Source organism: Triturus cristatus, chromosome 1_2, assembly GCF_964204655.1.
Source record: "Triturus cristatus chromosome 1_2, aTriCri1.1, whole genome shotgun sequence".
NCBI lineage: Eukaryota > Metazoa > Chordata > Amphibia > Caudata > Salamandridae > Triturus > Triturus cristatus.
This window is the reverse complement of record NC_140580.1, coordinates 885,667,506-885,693,498: the sequence shown is the minus strand read 5'-3', so window position 1 is coordinate 885,693,498 and position 25,993 is coordinate 885,667,506. Positions and strand designations below refer to the sequence as shown.

General features: G+C 49.3%; 1 protein-coding gene across 20 annotated transcripts in view; it reads right to left on the bottom strand.

Annotated features, from left to right (window-relative positions):
* The window catches only part of LOC146868219 (cyclin-dependent kinase 11B-like), a 459,040-nt gene that overhangs the window by 243,956 nt on the left and 189,091 nt on the right, over positions 1-25,993 (bottom strand). For 11 of the 20 annotated variants that reach the window (XM_085609447.1, XM_085609460.1, XM_085609485.1 and 8 more), the window contains 3 exons: positions 24,164-24,345; positions 16,396-16,486; positions 5,612-5,733 (listed from right to left, as the gene is read on the bottom strand). In XM_085609447.1, coding sequence (XP_085465573.1) covers positions 5,612-5,733; positions 16,396-16,486; positions 24,164-24,345 — 395 coding nt within the window. The remainder of the gene's footprint in view (positions 1-5,611; positions 5,734-16,395; positions 16,487-24,163; positions 24,346-25,993) is intronic. The other 9 variants (XM_085609482.1, XM_085609466.1, XM_085609491.1 and 6 more) reach the window with 1 other exon arrangement.

Sequence of the window (25,993 nt, the reverse complement as noted above, 5' to 3'; positions counted from 1 at the left end):
TGAGGCTGATCCTAGTGACTTTCCCAACTGTGGCAATCTGACTAAGAGCAGCTGAGAGCATCCGCCTGCTCATTCGGAACCCTGACCAATGGTCTACTGTAACATCCACCCCATGTTATGTGTTCCAGTCCCATAATAGGAGCGGCTCCTCTGAATTTGCTAGAGCACATGTGCCAATTACTTAGCAATTCAATATTGTGAGAAAGTGGCTCTGTATATACTGTTCCCAAATAGGTACAGGGTGTACAGAGTCCACAGTCCCCCAGAGGCTGATAGAGGTCAAAGTTAGGTATGACCTTATCCTCAAAAGTGGTAGCTTGGTCGACCAGTAAGGCAGTATCAGAGGACAGTGTAAAGCATTTGTTGCACACACTCAGCCAGCAAATGGTCTCACACACTCAAGAACTGAACTCTAGGCCAATGGTTTATATATAAAGAATATATGCTTGTTTTATTTTAGAACCAACAATAGGTATTAAAATATACTTTCTCAGAATGAGATGCTTTATATAAATACTTTTGCAATATGCAATTGACTTTTGTAGATAGTTACAAGTGGTTGCAATAGACAACACAATTCTAAACACAATAATGCATTGAGTTCAATGGAAGTTTCAAGTTATTTGCCACAGAATACTTTTAGGATTACTTTTGGAATTCCAGGACTGGATCCTAGATTCAGTCCTGGGTCAATACTTGGAATCAAGTGATGAAAGTCGACTTAATTACTGTAAGGATTTTTAGACAATATTTTGCTATTTTAAAAGTTGACACTTAGAAAATATTTCATAGAAAACAGTCAATGATTCCCTAGGGCAGAAATGGTTTATATATAAAAAATATACGCTTGTTTTATTTTAGAACCAACACTTTGATTTAAAATATACTTTCTCAACAGTAGATGTTTGAAATAAATACTTTTGCAATATGTAATAGACTTTAGTAAACAGTTACAAGTGGTTGCAGTAGGCAACTATTTTTAAACACAACAATACATAGAGCTCAATGGTAAATTCAAGTTATTTGCAACAGATTACTTTTTAGATTACTTTTGGAATTCCAGGACTGGATCCTAGATTCGGTCCTTAGTCAGTTCTCAGAATCAAGTGATGAAAGTCGACTTAATTACTGTAAGGATTTTTAAACAATATTTAGCTATTTTAAAAGTCGACACAAAATATTTCAGAGAAAACAGTCAATGATTCCCTATGGAAGAAAATTCAGGTTACAGGTACAGTATGTTCTCGTTACTTTTGTAATCCAGTACTGGGTGCCTAGACTCAGTACTGGGACCTTTATCCAAAACAGGTAAGTAATTACGTTTTCAGATATTATACGATTTTTGAATAATATTTAAAGATTGCAGAAATCGACACTTAGAAGAAATTTCACAGAAAAACAGTCAATGATTTCCTATGGAAGAAAATTGAGTTAAGGGTAAGTACAGTTGTAGGTATTTTTCAGAGTCAGTGCTGGGCACCAAGATCCAGCACTGGGAGCTCACCTAAGAGCAGGTGAGTAAATTCGTTTTTGTCACTCCGCTGATTTCTGGTGAATATTTGAAGATTTGAAAAGTCCACACTTAGAAAAAATTTCAGGAAAAAGCCAGTCAATGTTACCCTATGAGGAAAATAGAGTTTGCGGTTCAAGGGTAAGTACTCGACTGGCAGAGTTGAGGTTCTGGGCACAGACTCAGGGGTCCCCAAGGGTCAGGTAGGTACAGTTGGTTCACCCTCAGCGGCTCTAGGGCGGCCGGGTGCAGAGAGAGTTAGTCCCAATGTTATCCTATGAGGGATAGGGGGGCCTTGTTTAGTGGCTGCTGACTGGCAAGCCACGCGGCTGTGGGAGCTGGGCTCCTGGTCACTTACACAGGGGAAGTAGGTAGGTGTAGAGGTTGCACTGCCAGGGCCACTCGGGCGGCTGGGTGCATGGTGCTTTTGATCCTTCGGTCGTTCAATGGATTTCAATGGGAAATCTCCGGTTTAGGAAAAGACTGCAAGCTCGGGGACCAGGACTCTTCAGGCGCCGCCACCACTTCGAGAGCTAAGTTGGGTAGTTGGAGGATAGGTAGGTACCCCGGGATTGGGCACAGGGGGCCATGGGGCGCCGCATGCAGGGGTGCCTTTAGGTGTCGGGAAATCTTACCCTCTGTTGATCGCGGTTGGGGGGGGCACCTGGTTCTGAGGCTTCTTCAGGAGTGTCGAGGGAGGTCCTTGGGTGCCGGACTCTGGGTCAGTCGCCGTGGGGTCGTCCTCGTGGTCTTTGTTCACTCCGGCACAGGCCAGGCTTGGTGGGTGCAGAGTGTGAAGGGTTCGCGGTTCTGGGCAGCTGCCAGGGATTAGAAGTAGATTTTGCGTAAAGCCTCTACTCATGGGAGTCCCAGGGGTTGAGAGTCAAAAGGTAGCTAGGTCCTCCGGGGTTTGTGAGGTTGCTGTCCACAAGAGATGCCGGGTTGGAGCAGGTTCGAGGGTCGACAGGCCGGTAGGGCTGGGGCCAAGGCAGTTGGTGTCTTCCTCTTCTTAGCATCTGCAGGGCAAGACTTATTTCTTCTAGCTCTTCTTCGGATTTTGGAATCTGGAATCTGGGGAAGGAAGGTTCAGTGTGCCCCTAAATACTAGATTTAGGGGCGTTACAGGTAGGTGAAGGGCAGGGACCAATGGGTCCCTGTCCTGGGGTGGGTATACCCCCTATCCTGCCTCTCTCCTGTGGGAGGGGGGCAGTAGCCTAGTCCTGATTGGGCAGGGCTTGCCATCTTCAAGATGGCGAGAGCCCGGAGATGTGCTTCACCTTGCCTCCCCCACCTGAGGGGTGGGGTTGGCAGGCTGGCACATCCCCTGTCCTTATTTAGGGTTTCCGGCCAAGCTTCCCGCCAGAGTGGGGGGTTGCAGTGGCCTGGGGAAGCTCACAGAGAAGTGCATTGTTGCAGACCCAGGAGATCAGGGGCTCTCCTACCCAGGGGTACAGCAACATGTCTGCTGTGTGGCAGCCTAGGCAGCCTCAGAACAGACGTGGATTGTAGGTTAGGTTTCAGTGGGCATCTCTAAGATGCCCTCTGGGGTGCTTGGTACATTAAATCCCACACTGGCATCAGTGTGGGTTTAATGTGCTGAGAAGTTTGATACCAAACTTCCCAGTCTTCAGTGTTGCCATTATGGTGCTGTGGGGGGGGTCGTGTTTGACTAGCTCCCAGCACCATATACACTTAAATGGCAGCACTGCACTGACAGTGCCCAGGAATGGACCTGGGTACTGTAGGGGCACAGGGCTCCTGTGCCCACACCATTGGCATAGGGCACCCAGCTAGAGGGGTAGCTGATGTATGCCATTGCAGTGTAGGTGGTGGGCATGGCACACAGGGATGTGTGCCATGTCGACTCTTTATTTTGTCTTGTATCCAGACACTCAGCGTGTGTGTGTGTGTGTGTGTGTGTGTGTGTGTGTGTGTGTGTGTGTGTGTGTGTGTGTGTGTGTGTGTAAGGGTACAGGGCCTCTAAGGGTGGCACGATGAGTGCTGCAGCCCTTAGAGGCCTTCCCTGGTCACACGGCCCTGGGTACCTAGGGTACCATTTACCAGGGGCTGACATGAGGCCAGGGTTTGCCAAATTGTGTTTTAGGGAAGGAACATAGGCCCTGGGCACCTGATTGGCAGGAGTCCAGGGCACACTCAGTCAAAGTACATTCAGCAATTCAGCAAAAAGTGGGGGCATACCATGCAAGAAAGATGGCACTTTCTCACAAATATATGAAGGTCGTACTGTTGATTCAAAATAGCTTGGTTTGATAGTTGACACAAAAATGCCTGCAGACCCAGACAAATGGCTCACAGCTTGTTGAAATGGAGGGATTTCTCTTCTTCTTACCACAGGCATCTTGGGGAAGATCTGTTATGTGCACCCTTAAGCCCTCCATATAGGCATCCATCGTCATGATGCACCTTAGTTTGTATTGGCTAAAATGGCAAATCTGCCCTTAGAATCTCCACCATAGTACAGAACTTTCAGACAGGCAACCTTGACCATGTCACCCAGTGACACGGTCACTGGTTGCCACGGAAGATCCAGTTCCTTATGGACATACCTCATTTGCATGATGCAAAATGGTTTAAGTGATATACACGATGAGTAGTGGCTTACATGGAAGTGTGATGCAAAAGAGACCATTTACAGCTATGTTCTGCAATTTTGAAATACATCAGCTGATTAAAATATATTTGGCTAATCAGATATCCAGAAAAGAACCCAGAAATTGGTTGTGTGTGGTAGGGTGAATGAAAGACCTACTTTCATTCAGCATCAGTCCCAGTCTATAGAAAACATTGATGCTTCACAGACTGCCATTGGACAGAGGCATTTGGTGACGCTCAGTGGAGCAGATTTCAGGTCAAAGGAGAGTGCTATGAACTAGTAATGCTGACCAGCCAAGGAGAACCTCAGATACTGTCTGTGTTTTATATGAATGGAAATGTGAAAATAGAAAACCTACAAAATGTGGGTCGTAAGAAACTCTCCATTCTACATCAGCAGAAAGACTCTTGAAATGGAACTTCCTGAAAGGGTGCTCAAAGAGACCAAGAATATGTCTACATTCACCTATCTTTTTCCCCGACCAGGAAACATCTTGAGTGGAGGGCATGATTTCCTTGGGTTTTTCTTTTTATACTTTTTCAATCACTCCCCTTACAAGAAGAAATATTCTAACTGTAGTTTCAGAAGTAGTAGGTGGTATTCCTTCATGAGTTGATGACAAGGAGGTCTGTGAAACAACTCAAGAGTGTGACCTGATTACACAATATGGAACACCCAGAAATCTATTGTGTCCTTGTGTTATTCACAGAGTGAAAAGAAGGAGTCTCCACCCTAAGGCCTGTGGAGTGATTAGTGATAAAAGCAACATTGTGAAGCAAGCATGCTTTAATCAAGCTACCAGCAGTTGGTCTCATTATTAATTATATGGTTCTTGCAGGTCTGGCAAAGGATTCAATACCCATATTACCAACACTCTCTTCTGCATATAATATCGAGTCAGTTCCCAGATGAGCTTTTGTGCATGGAGCGGGGCGCTAAACAAATGAAAGTATAATTTCATAACCTTATATTCTGGAAACAGTTTTCTCAAAAAACGGACTACTGAATCATACATTTCAGACACAAACACCATCCAGAAACTGTACTTTCTTGAAGCTTCTACAAGGAAAATATGTTTCTGTTTTAATATCAAAGGTTATCAGAGTACACAGACCTGAAGGCATCTGCGTGTTCTTGAGGTAAGAGCACCAAGTGTAACTAGAGAAGATGGGCACAGAGGTTGAATCAAACAATTCTTACTAGCCCACCCTAAAACCAGAACAAGATTGTGCAGGGGCTGATGACCACACATACTGAACAGTAATTTTGAGAACACTTAATAATAATAAAAAGTCTTCCATGTACATACAGTAGGCTTTAACTGTGTTACTCCAATATAACAGAACACACCTGTCCAAGCAGTCATTCAGAACATATTTCACATCGTACTCTTATGTCTCAGAACAAACAGGGAATGAACCCTTGCTTCAAGAGTCTCCATTTTATTTTAAAGAAAGGAATTATAGGTAACTGGACATGGGACTTACCCTAACAGTAACAATATTTGGATGTTGTGCTTTCAAAATGGTGTTTATTTCTCGCAAGGAAGTAATCGGGAAGCCTTCCTTCTCTTTTTCCATCTTTAACCGCTTGAGAGCCACAATTTCATCTGGAAAGGAAGATTAGTAAATTTCATACATCCAGTTCTGATACAGATGAGAACGGAGGCATACAGTTTTGAAAGCAGTGTCATAAGCTGTACTACCCAATTACTGCAAGTAAACATTTGTTATGTATCTGTAATCCCAAGCATCAATTGTGAATTTGTTAGGGATAATACAGTATACTTTTTTTAATTCTATGTAAATAAAATATTACTGAGTTCTGTGGGTGGCTCACACAGTAAAGTGACAGAATTATCAAACTGTAAATGATCCACAAAACACCTTTAGTGGACTACAAATAAACCTTTTAACTCATTTCCACGAATCTACAATTAAATAGGTTTACATCAGTGATACAAGTCATTTGCACTAACATACATCCTTTACAGAGCTCTTTTCAGAGACTGTACTTAGTGGACTTGTGTATGTCTTGTGTGTGCTACCATCAGCACAGGCACACTGCCCCTTATCAAAGGGCGTAATAAAATAATATAAGCGTGAAGGTTGAGGGGGCGGGGGGAGGGAGGAGTAAACATGATTTTAAAAGGAATTAGGATCAGGTTTAATTGTACTGCTGCCCCACAACTTGAACAATGAGATTTTACAATGTTTTTGTCTGTCGTCAAAGGTTTGGATCCAATAATTATTTTTAACAAACCATGTGTGAGAAGTTGGCCTGGCATATGCTGTCCACTAGTTATAGGGGACACCTTGCACCAGTCCAATTCGACTCTTAAGGTGATAGGTTAAAAGACAACCTTCAGGGGGCGTGGCTTAGGCAAGATGGCCGATCGGACCTAATCCGAGTCGGCTCCCGCACCACCCTGAGCTTACCCCGGTTGCGGCGCTGTTCCTGGGCTCCTGGGCAGGCTGGACGCCTACTACGTGCCATGGCAAGCGGATGGGCACTCGTGGAGGTGGTCGAGACACGCTGGATGGCTGAATGAGGCGCCCGAGGTCCGAGAGTACGGCGGCCCCTGAGACTATCAAGATAGCGGCCCCCGGGGAAGGATCCGCGCTCCGCGCCAGACGAGGGTGACGGCCCGCCGGAGCCTGGCCAGAAGTGAGCGTCTTGGATTCCCCCTGGCGACTCCGTGGCAGTCCGGGCCCGGGGGGCGGGGCGCGGGCCAGTTGCCGACCCGCTGGAGGTTCCCCCTGAGGCTGCAGGCTGTGAAGCGGCCGGGACCCGCGACCCGGCGGCCCTGGAGGTGGAGGCAGCATTGGGGGATGTCCGGAGCGCGATCGGAGGCCGCACGACACCATACGGAGGAGGGAGCTGATGGACGAGTGCCGGTGGTGCTGCTGAGACTGGAGAGGCCGGGAGGTGGAGCTGCCTGCGAGCCGCTGTGCGAGTCCCTGCGAGGCAGGCCCGCGGGCGGAGCGGTCCTGGGGCTCTGGTGAGTGCGACGTCCCCTCGGGGACACGCCGAGGGACATCAGCTGCGCGCCTCCCCCTGGTGAGGGTCTTCGGCGGAGATCGCGCTGGTGCCGGTCGGGGGTGATGGAGGAGATCCGGGCAGTAGTGGGAGCGGAGGTCGAGCCCTACTTGTGTGCAACCGGGTGAGCCCTCGGGGTTCAAGCGGCGGCTTCGGCGTGGGGGGCCTCTCTCAGCTGCTGCGCGACACTGGAGAGGTCTGAGAGCCCGGGTGCTGCCGGAGCTCCGGCTGCGGCCTTCCCGTGCCCGGGGGCGACTTCCTGCTGCCATCTGCGCCCACTGAAGCTATTCTGAGCGGCACCGCGTGATCGCTGCGCGCCCGCCGAGAGGCCCCTCTTCCCACAGGGCGCACGTTGGGCCGACCGGGGGCGGACATATGCCTGCTAAGAAGAGTCAGGCAAAACGCACCGCCTCAGTGACTGCCTTCTTCAGCCCAGCGGACAGGGGGACATCCGGGGCTCCGGCCGGCCCCTCGGGGGCGATGGCGTTAACCAAGGAGGACCTCCTGGCCTCGCTACGGGACTTCAAAACTGAGCTGCGGGAGGAGATAGGCCGGGATGTCCAACGCTCAATCGGCCAGTTACGCTCGGATCTGCGTGACCAGCTGTCCAGCCTCAGGCAGGATGTCGACTAGAGTGGGCACGCGGGTGGTGGAGCTGGAGGCGCAGCACAGTCAATTGGACAGCAGGTCCTCAGATCACTCGCGGCGGATTCAGGCCCTCCAAGATCAATTGACGCAGACGCAGCTCAAGGCTGAGGACCTGGAGAACCGCGCCCAACGCGACAACATCCGCGTGCGCCACTTGGAGGAGCGGGCGGAGGGCCCCGATCTAGAGGCATTCTTGGAGGGCCTTTTCGCGGGGGTGGTGAAGCCACAAACCTTCAAAATCAAGCTCGACCGGGCGCATAGGGTGGGTTCCCTGGCGCTAGGGGACAGGCGGCGGCCGAGAGACATACTGGCTAAATTTCACTCCTACAAGGTCAAGGAGGCTGTCCTGGCGGCGGCCAGGGCGGCGTCGGAGATATCGCTCCAGGGCTTTACGTGCGCACTGTTTCAAGACCTGTCCCCGGCAACACTGGCGAGGCGCCAATCCTTTAGGCCACTGACGACTAAGCTGAGAGCGGAGCGCATTCGCTACCGATGGACCTTCCCCTTTGGCCTATCGTTTGAATACCAAAATAAGCAACAGACTGTGGTGGATCTGGCGGCCGGCAGGGCCATACTGCCTCATCGGGAGACCAGCAGGAGGAGATGGGGGCCTCGGCGGCTGGCGGGTCCGGGGCGGGGGCCGGGGAGTGGGCCACGGTGGGTCGTACTCCTCCCCGCTGACTCCACGGGGGAATCCATTCGGAGGACGTTTTTTCTTGCCACAGAAGGGGGCCTGGTGTAATTACTGCAGACCCGCGGGCCCCGCTTGGACGTTGCCCCACCGGGGCTTGCTGCCAGTACCGGAGGAGGGGTCGCGCTAGGCTGTGGATTACAGGATCCGGCGTGTCTGGGACTTGGGTTCAACAGTTGAAGATGTTTTTCATCTTTCTTGTTTACATTGAGATTTATGCAGCCGGGGTGGGGGTGGGCGGGTTGTCATGGCCCTCCGAGACCTTTGCTCTTGGATGTTGTGTGAACTTGGGGTCTTTTGGTTGTTTCTTTCTCTTCTTTTCTTCTTTTCTCTCTTTCTTTCTCTTTTCTTGACATGGAGACCGGGGGGACCTTCCCGAGGGTGGGGGGGGGGGGGCGGAGGGGTGGGGGGGCGGACCTTGAGACTTGATACTGAAAGTAGCCTACTTCCACACCCACAATGGCTTTATCCATAGGCTCATGGAATGTGCAAGGGCTTAACTCCCCCCAGAAGCGTCAGAGGGTGCTGAAATATATATCGGATATAGTTGCACTCCAAGAAACACATCTCTGTAAGGGGGACGAACATAGGATGCGACATAGGTCATACCCACTCACATACAGTTCCTCAGCTATCACCAAGCATAGGGGGGTCGTGTTGATGTTTCATAGCGGGGCAAAGTTTCAACCCTTAGAGGTGTGCTCGGATAAGATGGGGAGATGGGTGATGGTGAAGGGGGTTCTAAGGGGTCAGACATGCACTTTCACTACGATTTACGCGCCTAATACCGGTCAGGCGGGGTTTCTGTCCACCTTTTGCGTGAAATTGGAGCAGTTTGAGGAAGGCTCGGTCGTCTTGATGGGGGACTTTAATCTAGTATGGCAGACGGATCTTGATAGTTCTCATTTGCAGAGGGCGGACTTGGGTTCCTTTTCCCCGGCATCCAAGCAACGCTTATCGGATCTAGGCCTTTGCGATGCATGGCGCACACTTCACCCTTCCACGAAGGATTATACCCATTTTTCGCATGTCCATCAATCTTATTCCAGTCTGGATTATATTTTCATTAATCGATTTTTGTCGGGTTCCTTAAGAGATGCACAGATTCTTCCCCTCTCCGTTTCGGACCATAGTCTGGTCATGATCACACTCCATTTGGCTGGCCCGCGGGACCGCCAGCGCAAGTGGTACTTACCCGCCTCCCTCACTAGGGACATCGTGCTGCGCACATCTCTGCGTGAGGCTATGGACGAATACTTTGCCCTCAATAGCGCGGAGGAGACCTCAGAGCTGATACGGTGGGACGCCTTTAAGGCGGTGCTAAGGGGCAAGTGCATCGCACTTAATTCCGCGCTCAACCGGCAGAGAGCAGCGGATCGGGAACGACTGGAGGAGGAGCTGGTGGCTGCAGAACAGGCCCATAAGGCCAAGCCCTCTCGCGTCACTTTACGACCCCTTACGGCATTGCGGGGCAAATTGAAGTCGATATACGCAAACAGGGCAGAGCTTACCCTCTTACGCCTACGCCACACCGCGTACAGTCAGGGGAATAAGATCGGGAGGCATCTAGCCCGACAGCTCAGAGTTAAAAGGGACAAGGAATATACTGAGGGGATTCGAGACGCTGCGGATGTGGTCACTCGCTCCGACGAGGGGAAGGCGGAATGTTTTCGCTCCTTCTACAGCGCATTGTACACATCTGATTCTCTCGAGGCCCCAGTGCAGGACGACTATCTGCAGGGAATGTCGCTCCCCCAGGTCGCCGCCTCTACCAACGCGGACCTCTGCGCCCCCATCTCATTGGAAGAGGTTACCAAAGCTATTATGGCGCTTAAACTCAATAAGGCACCCGGGCCCGATGGCCTCACAGCCCTATTCTACCGTACTTTCGCACCGGACCTGGCCCCACGCTTGCAGTCTCTTTTTAACGCCGTGATCGCTCAAGGGGTAGTTTCCCCGTCCATGGCGGAGGCAGTTATAACGGTCCTCCCAAAACCTGGAAAACGTAAGGATCAATGTTCCTCTTACCGCCCTATCGCGTTGTTAAACTTGGACGCTAAATTGTACTCCTCTATCCTGGCCGCCAGGCTCAATCCCCTTATGGCAGCGCTGATACACCCCGATCAATCGGGTTTTATTCCGGGGAGACAAACGCATGACAACACAAGACGTATTGTACATCTCATAGAAAAAGCCTCTAGAAGACGCATGCCGGCCCTCCTGGTCGGTCTGGATGCCGAAAAGGCGTTCGACCGGGTGGACTGGGGTTTCCTCTTCTCCACAATGCGAGGGATGGGCTTCGCCGATGCCTTTATCGCAATGATTCAGGCCAACTACCGGATTCCCTCATCAAGTGTCCAAGTTAATGGGACCTGTTCGGCTCCGTTTACCCTTTCTAGGGGCACGAAACAGGGCTGCCCCCTTTCCCCCCTATTATTTGCCCTGAGCATTGAGCCTCTGGCGATGGCCATTCGGCACAACCCACAGATATCGGGTATTCCGTTTGCGGGAGAGGACCACAAGATATCCCTGTTCGCAGAAGACGTTCTCCTCTCCCTCACTCACCCTTCCACGTCGCTCCCGACTTTACATGCCGAGCTACGGCGCTTTGAACGGGTGGCGGGGTTCAAGATTAACCTAGACAAGTCATACATCCTCAACCTTACGATACCCGGGGAGGAGCTCCCGCGCCTCCAGCAGAGCACGACTTTCCGATGGGCGACTACATCGCTCCAATATCTAGGAGTCCGGCTCACCCTGTCCGTGGATGATCTATATAAGGCTAACTTCCCTCCCCTTCTCACGCACATTAAGACGGATTTAGCACGCTGGAAGCCATTGTTCATCTCCTGGCTGGGGCGTATTTATTCGCTTAAAATGACAGTATTGCCGAAACTGCTCCACTTATTACAAGCCCTCCCCATTGACATCCCCCTCTCCTTTTTCTAGACTATGCGCTCCCTCTGTTCCCGTTATATCTGGCAGGGAAGGAGAGCCAGCCTGTCATATTCCATGTTGCGGAGGCCTCGCTCTCCGGGCGGGGCAGGCCTTCCCGACTTCCACCTCTATTATAAGGCGGCGCAACTGCGCGGGTTGACTGAGTGGTCGAAAAGAGAGTCGGACAAACATTGGTTACATATGGACAGGTCGGTGGCGGGTCTGTCTATTTGGGACTTAGCATGGCGCGCGAAACGAGATAGGCCAGATAACGCGTACATTAGTACACCCACCAGAACAACGCTGCGGGTCTGGGACTCCCTGTCCCAGGATGACCGGTGGACCACTTTCCCTTCCCCCTCACACCCCCATCCATGGACAGGCGACCTTCCCGCCCGCGTTCAACAGAGGGCCATTCACAGCTTGGGAGGAGGGGGGCTGTTTAATGATCGGACATCTATTTAGAGGTTCTAGGTTAATGACATTCTCAGAATGCAGTAAAGACTTTAGCCTCCCGCAAACTGAACACTATTGATTTCTCCAATTACGGCACTGGCTCCAGTCATCGGAGATTCAGGCGGTGAGCCACAGGCCCCAGACCCCGTTTGAAAAATTAATTCGCACTACCACTACTATGAAGGGGGCAATTTCCTTTTTATATGGCCACCTTCTGGCCACTGTGGTTTCGCCGTCCCCGCGATTTAAGGCTAAATGGGAAGAGGTGGTGCTTAGACCGATTGAGGAGCGGGAGTGGGAAGCCCTATGGTCCGACATCTTCAAACACAACCACTCGATAGAATTACGAGAAGCTCACACAAAAGTGATGGTGGATTGGTACTTATACCCAGCTAAGCTGCGGCGCATTTTTCCGGGCACCTCTGATCGCTGCTGGAGGGGCTGTGGGATGCTGGGGGACTTTCAGCACATCTGGTGGACCTGTCCTACGATCCGCCCCTTCTGGGAGGAGATTCTAGTGCAAATTAAATCTATGCTGGGCTATCCGATCCCCACCTCCATTGAGACGGCATTGTTGGGCCTTCGGGATCCCTCCTTGCGCTACCAAACCAGAGCAGATAAGGCATGTGGCTTTGCTTGGGGGCGGCGAAGGTGGCTATCGCCGCTAACTGGAAGAAACTGGAGGCTGCTACGGCCTCGAAGTGGCATTCCCGTCTTTGGAGACTCCTAAGTTTAGAGAGAATGGCGGACATCTTCAGGGAGGACTATGCCGCATTCGAGCTCAAATGGGGTCCGCTGGTGACTTTCCTCTCTCGGGGGTTTACCAGCGGCAGTGTGTCCGCCCCAGGTCAGGGGATTGCGGCTGTTTCAGCTGTAGATGGCTGCGGCGGCCACAGGTTGACTCTCCTGATAGTCCATTTAGCAGTTGCGGGCCCCCTGGATGAGGCATCGCCCTGTCTCCGCCTTTGATGGGTCCGTCTCCGGCCCTAGGTTTCTGAGCTCCCTCCGCGGGTATCTACTCTCTCTCTTGCTTTTCTTTCGCTCTCTTTTTTTTTTCTTTTTTCTCTCATGTTCTATGGGGTTAGTGGGGTGGGGAGGGAGGGATTTTGGGGAGTTGGGGTGTTTACAAAACGAGTTTGCAGTTCCGTGGCACAGAGACAGCGGGCTGTTTGGACATTACCTTTCTGCATAGCCTACCGGCGCTGGACTATTAGATTCCGGTTGAAGCCCACTAGAGTCCTCTAGGGCGTAGTCTCAGGGCTTGCTTCCCCTCCTTTTTTCGCACTACTGTACCCCTCCATTAGCGTGTGTTAGTGTGGGGGACGCTTGCCTCTTCTGTATATGGATCAGGGACGGTACTCTTTTCTTTCCTGTATCCTCGCTTGCTGGTCTACTCAGTTGTAAAGCAAATGTCATGGTATGTCTCTTTTGTAGTGTTTTGATGTTATTAAAAACAATTTTGACAAAAAAAAAAAAGGCAACCTTCAAAGAAAGCTATCCTAGTGGTAGCTGTGGAGAGCAGCCTCCAGGCTAAGTCTTGAAGGAGTGTTAAGCTTATTGTTTTACCATAGATAACCTCTTGAATAACCAAATGAAAGAGTAGTCCACACAGGTATATATATAAAATATATGTATTTATTCTAAGAATAATCCCACTAGTCTCTTTATGAAACTGGAGGTAAAGATACAATTCAAACAAGCATTGATAGTTACAATAAATAGCACTGGAATCATAGGGACCCAGGGGGGGACCAAACCATATATTAAAAAAGTGGTATAAGAACCACGACAATTCTACAGACAGTGCCTAGGGCACTTAGGGTCGCTGGCCCCTTACGAAACCATCCAAGGTAGTGAGGAAGGGGGCCCACGGGAGACGCGTGCAGTGGTATTAACTACTGTCGGGATCTCTATTAAACCCTATGGAGAATGTCGTGGTTGGAAATTGCAAGAATTAAAACACTTCTAGCAGGAGTTCAAGTTCAGCAGCTTAGAATCAAGCTCTTCGAGGGCCCACACCCACGACAGTACCAAGGTACCACTGTTACCTGCCCCAGGGAAGCCGGGTACATAGGTCGTTTTCGATGTCAGGTCGCGATCTCGTTTTTCAATAGAAAAGGGTGAAGAACTGCTGCTGGCGTGAAGCGTCGTCGATGTCGTGCAGATTGAAGATGTAGATCTTGAAGGTAAGGACCTGAAAGCAGAGGGGACAGAGTCTGGGTCACGGCACAGTGACCAGGGGGCTCAGGAGAAAGAGCCCTTCAATGTCGGGTGCTTCCAGGTGGAAGATGGGTAGCCTGGATCGGCAGCCACGGGGTCCAGGAGGCTTCAAGGAAGGCCAGCTTCTGGAGGGTGACTGTCCCACGAAGGATGAAGGCCGCTGCGGTGTTAGTGTCCGGATTGGATCCACTAAGCCTTGGCAACCGCAACCCACGCAAGGATCACAAAACAGCTACGGTGCAGACCATCGAGGTCTGAGCAAGGTCTCCAGCGAGGAGACTGTAGAGCAGGCCTGGAGCAACCAGGGGAGCCCTTTAAAGTGAAGATTGACCTCCGCTAGGGCCCACCAGTCGAGAGACAAGGGACCGCGGGAGGCAGCAATTTGGCGTGCGTAAAGATGCGCCCACGGGTCGCCGGAGCGGGCTAGGGCGTCGATCTTTGGCACAGATGATGCTGAGAGGTTGGCTCAATAATGGGCCAAAGCACAACTTCCCCACTGGTTGGGGTCGTGTGCTGTGCAAGAGGTGGCCGGTGTCCTGGGGTATTGGGGATCTCGGCACCCACGGGGTCCACGGTGCTGAGATTTGCTGTGCACACTCACTGGCCTCTGGGACGCTTGGAAACCCACCTCAAGGTAGGTAGAAGTCTTCGTTTTCCGTAGGAGCAGCGGAGTTCCAACCGGGTCACTTGCAGTGTTTCAGGTGCCTGCCAAGCAAGGGGGTAACTCCTTTACCCCAAGGGAGATTTCTTCATTCAGCTGTGCGGCAGCAAGTCAAAGGTTCAAGTCTGAAGTCCAAGATTAATCTGAGGCTCTGGGGACCCTGTATTCACCTTTATCCAAGGATTAGGGGAGTGTCTAGATCAGAGCCCACCAATGAGAGTTCAGGCGGGAAAAGGTGGCTACACCCTCTCCCCTTTGTGTGTTTTCCTGCCTAGGCAGGGGACAGGATGCCCTTGAACCGGTTTGAGGCGGTGTATGCAAAAGTAGGCACTGGAGAAGCCTACGTGCAAGCCTGAAAGACATCCTATGGTGCACCCACCCAGTTCCAATCCACATAGTCTGTCTGGGGAGGTGGGAGCACCTCCCTGCAACAAGATCCCTATTGTCCAGCTGCCGTGGCTGGAGTTCTGCCCAGCAACAGGCAGCCAGAGTCGTGTGGGTGGCGGGTAGCATCCATTTTGTACTACGTGTGCACTTTTAAATTGGTGTCTAAAATCTGCCGCTTTTACCATATCGCCCCTCTAGCAGGGGGGAATCATGCCCTCACTCCCATGGTTGGATTGGGGGTATGATTCCTACATGTTTGACACCAAACATGACATGGTTCTGTGCAGCCACTCAAATTATCACGCTATTGCGATTACTTATAATGTGGTTAAGAGTATATGGTATGGCTGCACTACAAACAACCCAGCGATAGTTTTACGAAGGTTGCAGAGGTGCCCTACTCAGGTAGGGGTTCCCCTCACACATCTCAGCACCCTGCCTTGTAGGATTAGCAAGGCCTGCCTTAGGGGTGACCTATGAGGATATATATGTGTTGTATTAAGTGGGATACAGGATACCTATATCCCTGTAAGGGGTGCAAGCACCACCTTACCCAGACTACAGTAGTGGTCTGGTGGTGTCAGTTTGTATGGCTGTCCCAGGGGTGGCACAATAAGTGCTGCAGACCCTGGTAGGCCTCTGAGGGAGCCATGCCCTGGGTACCATCTACAAGGGGCTGATAGGGTGTCCTCAGTATCCAATTGGTATGTACCTAGGGTACTCACATCCGTTTAGAGAGGAAGCAGATAGGCTGGGGTCCTGGATAGCAGGGCCACAGCCTGGCTAGAGTCAGAAAACAGTCAACACATCAGCAAAAAGTTGGGGGCAACTATGCAGTCGATGCCACTCTCCAACACCATGAAGCACAACAATTAATGCAGCATTGTATTCTGCTTACTTTTAATTACACATTTTAATATCCTGTAAATCGCTCATAAGTTAAATTTCATGCAAGTGCGTTCACTCAGTTACTTTCCTTAATGTTAATACCAAAACCAAACGAAAATACACCAGAAGAGAGTTAAAATGAGTGGTTACATTTTTGCAACAGTTCAGCTGTGCAGCCTCCTTCCCCACAGCTCCATCATGAAACTGCTGGATTCTCTGGGCTCATACATCACCTGTACCTATGTCATGCAAAGCTTGCTCCGTATTCTATAAGTATTAAGAATTAATATTCCCTGCTTTCGATACATGTTCTCTCTTAAAGTACAGAGTCCGCACAAACACACCTGTTTTCTTGTCTTTTGCCCGGTAGACCACACCGTATGTGCCCTCTTCAATTCTGTTCAGACACTGAAATTCTTCCACACTACGACAGCCCTAGAAAAGAATAAGGAGGCCTCAGGAGAGCAGTGACTTGACATTTGAAGGAACTGTATTTGTGCAACCATACTAATTTACTTACTCAATGACAGAATGTGGGCAGATTAAGTCAACAAAACACGTACTTCGTGGTGCAAGAAGCAGCAGAGATATCAATTTTTTTCTTAACGTGTCAATGAAATGAAACTTCATAATAAAGGTTTATGTTAGCTTTTTTTTGCTATATAATATTGAAGAGTGTTGCAAGGCAAAAGATCCAGGCTAAAAGCATCCGTCTGAATTTATATGACAAATCCGAATCTCAAAATCTAAGGAGAGGGTATAGTCTACTCAAAAGATGACCTATGCATAAAAGGGAATGCAGTTTTAGCCTCTGTATGCAAGCCTGCAGCCAAAATTCTCTGCATGTAAAGGCACTGCTGAGCAACGTGTTATTTCTCAGCCGACTCACATTCTTCCAACTAACTTTGTAGGGAATTTGCTCAGCAGAAGGAGCAACAAGAGAAAAACTCATTGAGATTACAAACCCCTCTTGTTGTCAATATTGTACAGACAAAGAAAACAGTGAAGGCACCAAGTATCAGGAAGCCCAAAATTGGGGGTTTCACTTTAATTTTTACTGTTAAATAATCATCACACAGATGTACAGTTATTACACATGTTAAATGGCTGTTCATTTCCCACCACAATAATTTGTTTGAGATTACGTTAAATTTATCAATGTCAGAAGGGTAACTGTATAAAGTTGTCAGTTATTTTCTTATAACAAGAGACCCAACTTCAGAACTCATTTGTGTTGAGAACAGTGCTCGATTTGAGCCAGTGGTTCCCGGTGCTCGGCACAGGCACTTTAATGTCAGCACCAGCTCTTATGACAGTCTGCCTAACTAGGGATGAGCACAACAACAATTGTTTAACTGAATACATATTAACAGTAACTAATAACTGCCACAGGGCACTACTATAGCTTTGGGGGCCTGAAATAGTATTAATTGTCAAACTTGTTAGTGTGATTGTTAGTAATTGAGTTGGTATTGTCATGGAGGAGGGCCTTGGCACCTATTTTTTTATTTTTACAACTTCAGCATTGGTTGAGAATAATTAACACCACCCGCCTGCATTTATTGCAAACAATAAGTGAGGTCAGGGTCACCACAAACAAAGGGCACCGGCCTAAATACAGCTAATGCAACCACCAGTATTTTCTCAGAAACAAAGTCCGAGGATAACGAATAGTTTCTTACCTGTCGGTGTAGTTTTGCAGCTTGAAGATCTTTCTGGATTCACTATGCTGTGCATTATTCCGCGGTCTGGTGGTTGGGTCCGGAATCGTAGTCTTTCGTCTTTTTTTTTGTAGCCCAGGTGGGCGTCGACGTCCCACCATTTGGTGTACTTCTCATGACGTCGGCATGCTTCCTGCGGAAGTCCCACCTTGAGGCGCCATCTTCGGGTTCTTTTTTTCCCTTTATTTTTTTTTATTTTTAACCCTAGGCGTTCTTTAGTATTTTCCTTTTTCAATGTATCCACTTTCAGTATTCATCTGTTCTTTTACTCAGTCCTTCCACCTTCCTCTCCTGCCTCATCTGTCTGGCGGAGGTGGGTGGGTTCGCTAGTGAATCCAGAAAGATCTTCAAGCTGCAAAACGACACCGACAGGTAAGAAACTATTCGTTTTGCAGCGTGAATCTTTCTGGATTCACTATGCTGTGCATAGACTTTCTAGCGGTTTGTTATCTTTGTGGCGGCTGGGTGGAAGATGAGCGTTGGTCGTTGAATATATGTTGAAGCACCCTTTGCCCTACTTGTGCTTCATTGTTCATTTGTATATCCACGCAGTAGTGCTTAGTGAACGTATGCACTGAAGCCCATGTTGCCGCCAGGCATATGTCTTGAATGGGTGTGTTTGCCAGAAAGGCAATCGTTGCTCCCTTCTTTCTTGTGGAGTGGGCCCGTGCCCCCTCCGTTAGCTCTTGCCCTGCATGTTTGTGGCAGAATTGTATCGATGGTGCTTTTCGTTACTGGTCTACCCAGGAAGCTGGTTGCGAAGGACACAAAAAACGGCTTGGTTTTCCTGTGCTCCTTTGTTCTCTCGTTGTAGTGCATCACCGCTCTTCTAGCGTCTAGAGTGTGTAGTGCCCTCTCTGCACTTGTGACTGGGTTTTGAAAGAAACTAGGTATTTGTATAGTTTGGTTTATATGGAATGCTGACACGACCTTAGGCATGAAGTGTGGGTCAGTCCTCATTACGACTCGGTCCTTGTGTATTTGGATGTAGGGCTCTTGCAGCGTTAACGCTTGCAGTTCACTCACTCTGCGCAGCGAGGTTATTGCTACCAGAAAGGCTGTTTTCATTGTCAGCATTTGTAGTGAGGCCTTGTGGATGGTCTCAAAGGGCGCCTTCATAAGTTCCGTCAGGACTATGTTGAGGTTCCATGCCGGCGGTGGAATCCTCTTTGGTGGCGCTATCCTTTTTGCCCCCTCCAGGAATCTCTTTACTACTCGTGACATAAAGAAACTTTCTCCCGTCTCACCTCGTGTGTAGGCCACAATCGCCGCTAGGTGGACTCTTAGCGAAGACGAACATAGTTTGGCTTTTAGTAGATGCGTGAGGTATCTAAGCACCGTTGACTCCCATGTCAACTTATTTTGCAGTGTATTTTATCTGCACCACAGTGTGAACCTCTTCCGTTTTTCCCCATAGCGTTTCCGTGTGGTCGGTCTCCTTGCCTCCCTCGCATAGTGCTTTGAGGTAGCTTAAGGTGTGCGAACTCTATGTCTTCAGGAGCCATGCCGCTAGGCAGAGGCTCTCTGGCTCTGGGTGTAGAACTACTCCGTTCTGCATGGAGAGTAAGTCTTTTCTTTTGGTGAACATGTGTGGTGGCCCCTGTGCCATTTCCACTATTTGCGAGTACCATGTCTGTCTTGCCCACAGTGGTGCCACTAGGATCAGTGTCATGTTGCTGGTCCTGCACTTGTTGAGTACCCTGTGTATCAGTGGTATCGGTGGAAAAGCGTAGGCAAATGTTCTTGACCAACTTATCCATAGGGCATTCCCCTGGGATAGTTTTCCTGGTTGTCTGGATGTGAAGTTTTGGCATTTTGCATTCAGGTGTGTTGCAAACAGGTCTAATGTCAGTGTGCCCCACCTCTTGAATAGTTTTTGCGTTTCCTGCCCATTGAATTCCCACTCGTGGGATGCTGAAGTCTGCCTGCTGAGCCAGTCTGCTTCTACATTGTCCTTCCCCGGTAGGTGTATGGCCAGCAGGTCTATTTTGAGCGTGATGGCCCATCTCCAAATTTCCTGTGCCAGGTTGGACAGGGGGAACGATTGAGTCCCTCCCTGCTTGTTTATGTAGAATATAGTTGTAGTATTGTCCGTTTGTATCAACACCCTTTGATTGAACCGTTTTTTCTGGAAGGCCTTCAGTGCTAGCAGTACGGTCTTCAATTCCAGATAGTTGATGTGTCTGACCGCATCTGCTGGAGTCCACAGACCCCTTACTCTGAGCTTGTTCATATGTGCTCCCCATCCTATCTGGAATGCGTCTGTGGTGATGGTCACTGTTGGGCTTGGTGGTGTTAAGGGCTTCCCTATTGTTATGTTCTCCCTGTTCCACCATGCTAGCTCTTCTTGCACTGCGTGCGTTACAACCACCAGATCCTCCCAACTTCCGTTTGCTTGTGACCATTGCTGTTGCAGCCATTCCTGGAATGGTCTCATGTGTAGGCGCACATTGGGAACAAGGTGAATGCATGACGCCATCATCCCCATGATCTTGCTCGCTGTTCTGTCAGAGCTCGCCCCTTCTGGTAGAGGCGCGTCTCCTTCAGCAGGGCTAGTGTCCTTTTCTTGCTGGGCATCACTGTTCTCTTTACGGTGTTGATCTGCGCCCCCAGGAAGATCTTCACTTGTTCTGGTTCCATTGATGATTTCCCCCAGTGTATTGAGAACCCCAGCTTTGTTAGTGTTCTTGTGACACGCTGTGCGTGTTCCTCGCATTTTTCGCGTGAACTTGCCTTTATTAGCCAGTCGTCGAGGTAAGGATACACGTGAATCCCTTCCCTCGGCAGGTACGCTGCTACTGCTGCAAGGCATTTGGTGAAAACCCTTGGTGCGGACTTTAGACCGAATGCCAAGATTGTGAATTGGTAGTGATCCTTGTTGATGGTGAACCTTAACAGATTCTTGTGCTGCCTGTTCATTGGGATGTGCAGGTAGGCATCTTTGAGATCCACGGTGGACATGAAGTCTCCGTCTCTCATTTGTGGGAGTAATTCTTGTAGGGATGTCATTTTGAATTTTTGCGTCCTTACGTACTTGTTTAGGAATCGTAGATCCAGGATGGGTCTTAGTGTTTTGTCCACCTTTGGTACCAGGAAGTAGTTTGAGTACACTCCCTTGTTCCTTTCTTTGAATGGTACTGGTTCTATGGCCTCCTTTTGGAGTAGCTGTAGTGCTTCCTCTACGAGTTGTGCTAGCTCTTGTCCCGAGTGTTCCCTTCTCTTTGGTTTTTTGTTTAGAGTTCTCCTTTCCAACTCTATGCAGTATCCGTACTGTATGATGTTGAGTATCCATTTGTCTGTTATTTTTCTCCATTCTTGGAGGAAAATTCTGAGTCTGCCGCCCACCGGTGTTGCATGCTCGTAGGCGTTTGGTTCGTGTAACCCTCTTTTGTTGGTTCCTTTGTGCTCTACCCTTGGAGGGATGCTGTGGGTGAGCACTCTCCTCCGTGCGAAGTCACTTTGAGGCGGGTTGGTCTCCCCCTCTTCTTCTTTGGCCTCGTCCATTTCCCCTACTGCGAAAGGACTGGCCCGAAGGCTGGTACTGCCAGTTCTGTTTCTGCTGCCACTGTTGCCCGTGACCCTCACCTTGCTGGCCTTGCTGGAATGTTTGATGTGACGTTCCCGGCTGGTTTCCTCCCCTTCCGTAAGGTCTCCGTGTCGGGGTACCTCTTCTCATCCCTCTGAATTGCAGGGCCCCCATGGACCTCGCCGTCTCATTCTCTTTTTTGAGTTGGGTGAGTTTCTCATCGACTGGTGCCCCGAACAGAGTTTCTCCGTTGAAAGGGGTGTTCAGGATGTTCTGTACCTCTTGCTTGAATCCTGAAATTCTGAGCCAGGCCTGTCTCCTTTCAGTGATTCCTATTGCCATCAGTCTGCTTGATGTCTCTGCCCCGTCCAACGCTGTTTTAAGGCATGAATTTGCTATATTCTTCCCCTCTTCCACTAGATGCGAAGCTTGTTGTTGGTACTGCTCGGGGAGATGCTTCATTAGGTCCCCCATTTCGTCCCAATGTTGGTACTGGTGCCTGTTCAGTAGTGCATTGGAGTTCGCCATGCGCCAGTGCATTGCCGCGTTTCTCTGTATTTTTCTGCCAGTGAGGTCCATCCTTCTGCTCTTCTTGTCAGGAGGTGGTCCAGAGGTTGCCGGAACATTGGCCCTTTTTCTGGCTGTAGATGCGATAATGGAGTCTGCTGCGACAGATCCCTTGATGTATGGAGGGTCCTGAGAGGAATGTTTATATTTTTTCTCTGTTCTGGGTGTGATGGATCTGCATGTTGCAGGGTCCTTGAACGCCTCCTCCCTGGTTCATGACACTCTGAAGCATGGGGAGGAACTGGCTCCTAGTTTGGATGGGGAGCAGTGTCTCGAATAAAAAGTCCGCTTTCACTTTTTCCTCCTCTAGTTTCACGCCAAAAGCTGCAGCCGTGCTCTTTACGACCATGTTGTAAGCCCCAATATCTTCTGGCGGCGAAGGCCTGAAAGGATAAGTCTCCACGGGCTCTTCTGGATTTTCGGCGTCAAGGTCCTGCCATTCCAGGTCTTGCGTCGTCGACGGTGCCGAGCCGTAGTTTGATTGATGTTCCTCCTCTTCTTCTCCCTCATAGTAGAGATCATCTTCCTCTTCTTCGGGAGTTTGACTGCTCTTCGGCGTCGAACTCGTCCTGCTCTTCGACCTCGACGATAACCGTCGGTGGTTTCGTTGGGATTGTGAATTTCTTCATCTTCTCGTCAAACTCCTTCCTTTGAAGGATGCTCTCCATCTCTGCCTCAAACCTTCTCTTTTTCTTCTCCATTTCGGAGGCATGTTCGGTGTCGAGCACTGGCCTTTTCGACGGAGCTTGCGTCGGCGCGACCTTGTCCTTCGTCGTCGAACGCCCAACCTCGTGGACCTGTTTCGATGAACTTTATTTTTCGGCGGCCTTCGGCACCTGGGAGTCCTTCTCGAAGGATCCGCTGGGCCTTTCGTCCTTGGATCCACTCGCGGTCGTCTAAATTTTCGGCGCCGGTGCTCCTTTCGAGGACTTACTCTGGTTTTCGAGAGTCAGTCTCTGTTTTTCGGGGCCCTTTTGTGCTCGACGTCTCTCCTACCTTGTCAGACGTCTTCTTATCGGTCTCTGCAACCGTGAAGTCATCAGGTCCCTCGGCGACGTTGCCTTCATCGTCGGTGGAGAGGCCCAGGTCGTACAGAGACGGGGCTTACCCTTGCCTTCCATGTTGTAGTTGGCTCTCCTCTGCCTCTCTCTCACCCGGAGTGTCTTCGGTGTGAAGGCAGAGCAGGCGTTGCAGTCTTTGCTCTCGTGGTCGACTGGCAGGCAAAGGTTGCAGACCGGATGTTGGTCCTTCTGCGCGTATTTGTGGTGGCAGTTACGGCAGAATTTAAAAGGTGTTTTGTCCATTCCTGCGCTCAGTGTCCCTGAGTGCGCATTCTCCGTTGGACGTCGAAGATAGAGGTTCTCCTCCTTCTTAGTCGTCCCGGCTCGATGTTCTTCCTGTCTGTAGTCTCCTTCGATGAAACTCGTGCTCTTCTTCTTTCTTCGTTAAAAAACTCTGGAGCTTCTCGGTGACGATCCAGACCCAACAGCGGAAAAAAGAATCTGAAGATGGCGCCCCAAGGTGGGACTTCCGCAGGAAGCATGCCGACGTCACGAGAAGTACACCAAATGGTGGGACGTCCCACCTGGGCTACAAAAAAGAAAAGAAAAAAAAAAAGACAAAAGAAAGACTACGATTCCGGACCCAACCACCAGACAGCATAGTGAATCCAGAAAGATTCACGCTGCAAAACAAAGTTTGTCGCCAAATCCTTTACCTTCATCCCTTCTTAAGTTGTTTAAGCTAGAGTTAAAAACACTACTGAATAACAGTTTTGTTCTTCTATTTCTGTGGAAAAACACAGTCAAACACTTAGAATGAATTTACATTTTTTAACAATAACCAAAAGGCAGTTTTGGCTGTTGAGTCATTTGAGGGTGGATAAAACAAATTATTTGTTTTGGGGTGGAAGTCTCTGACAAAGATAGTCTTTAAGACAACCGGCTATCGTGATATTGTTGGCCTATGGATTTTAAGAGATTTTAACGCTGTGCATTTTGGAATTGCTATGTGGGAAACACAGGAAATTCAAATGGCGATGACATTATTGGACGCAATCTCTTCCCGGGTACACTTTAATTCCCCAAATGCACAACTCCTGAGGAGGAAACTCAAAAATGACTAAGACGAGATTTGGGTAGTTTCTGCTGAAAATATCCAAGGAAAAACAGACACTCACTAAAACATTCACACTGCATGGTTTCTCAGAACACAAAAACTAATTCTCTTACGGGACGTGGAAGAGGATAACTTAAGTCTTTTAGTAAAACTGGGTTTTACAATACAATAAGACTTTACCTGAAGAGCAGGGAGGTATTTGGGCAGCTGCTGCTTCATCTCCAACGGGGATAATGCTGGTGAATCAGGGACAAAGTCTACTTCTGTCAGAGCACTTGAACGAGGGGTGTCATCACCAATATCGTCGTCGTCTTCCCCTTCCTCAGTCTCACCAGAATCATTGTCAAACCTCGACTCTGTAACTTGAAAGGTTAAAATCAATGATCGAGCCAAGTAGCAACACTCAATTTGTGCCTGGTCTAAACCACGAAAAAGGCATTTAAAATAACATCTAAGAGGAACATGCATGAGACAGCCTTTACTCGTCAATAGACAATGCAACAGACATAGAAGCAACAATTCCATATAGAAGAGGTTCATTCTATTTTCTGGGTTTGGATGTGAACAGACAGAATACTAATTTTGAGTTGGGGTGGATAGTCTAATAAGCGGTTTGAAGAGAATCCACTGTAGGTAAATGCCACTTTTTGCCAGGGTCACCCCGACTTTTTCCTACTTGTACTGATGTTTTTCGACTGATGGGCACTGCGTCCCAGCTAACCAGACCCCAGTGCTGGTGCTCTTTCCTTAAAACAAGGTAAAATGGTTTCATTATCACAAGAGGGACACATTTTGGCACCCCTGTAAGTCCCTACTGGTACTTAGCGCATGGGTACTAAAGAGGATCCCCTAAGGGCTGCAGCATGTGTTATCCCCTCCCCCCAAGGGACCCCCATACAAATTGCATGCAGCCAGCTATTGCAAACTGCGTATCATGGTACAAACCATCAGTGAAAACACAACATGTCATTACGAGTTCCCAAGCTACAGGATCGCTTCACTGAAACCCATGGTGTTTGGTATCAAACACCTTGTCTTAGTCAATCTGTACAGGTGGGTACTGTAGGAAGCTGGGTTTATTTAGCAGTAACTCCCCAACTTTTTGCCAGACTACTGATGCACGTTGACTTGATGTACCCTAGGTCCCTGCCAATCAGATTCAGAAGGCCTGTGTTTCTTTCCCAAATATGTACCTTTGTACCCTCAATTGGCACCTCTCTGGCCACATTTAACTTCTTTATAAACGGTACCATGGGCTGCAGCACATATTGTACCTCCCTTAGGGGCCCTGTATATATGTGTATACACCCCCTCCCATTGCAGGCTCTGTGTTTTGCTGCAGAACAAAGTGAAGAGTCGACATGACACACATCCCAGTGTGCCATGCCGACAACCCACTGCACTGGCATAGGTCAGCCACCCCTCTTGCTGGGTGCACTATACCAGTGATGAGGGTACAGGTGCATAACCCCTGTACCCCTACAGTGTCTAGACCAATTCTTAGACATTGTAAGTGCAGTAATGCCATTAAGAGTATATGGAACCAGAAGTTTGTCATTACGAACTCCACAGCACAATAATGGCTTTACTGAAAACTGGGAAGTTTGGTATCAAACTTCTCAGCATATTAAACCCACACTAATGCCAGTGTGGGATTTAATAAAAAATGCATTCAGAGGGAATCTTAGAGATGCCCCCTGAAAAACGACCTACCACTAGTGTCCTGGCTAAGGGGCTGCTCGCCAGCTTCCACCACCAGACATGTTTCTGGAGACCTGTGTTGAGATCCTGCTGCTCTCGGGGGTCTGAAACAATGCACGTCCTGGGACGAGGTGCCAAGCCTCCTCCCCCAGGAATGGCAGGGTCCACAAAGCAGAAGCTTCAAAGGCTTGCCACCTTTGTGAGCTACCCCAGCTCTATGCTGCTGCCAGCAACTGGCTCCCACCGGTTCTGACCCCCACTTTGGGTGGGAGAATTGGCGGGAAAACCAAGTGAGAATGGGAGGTCTGC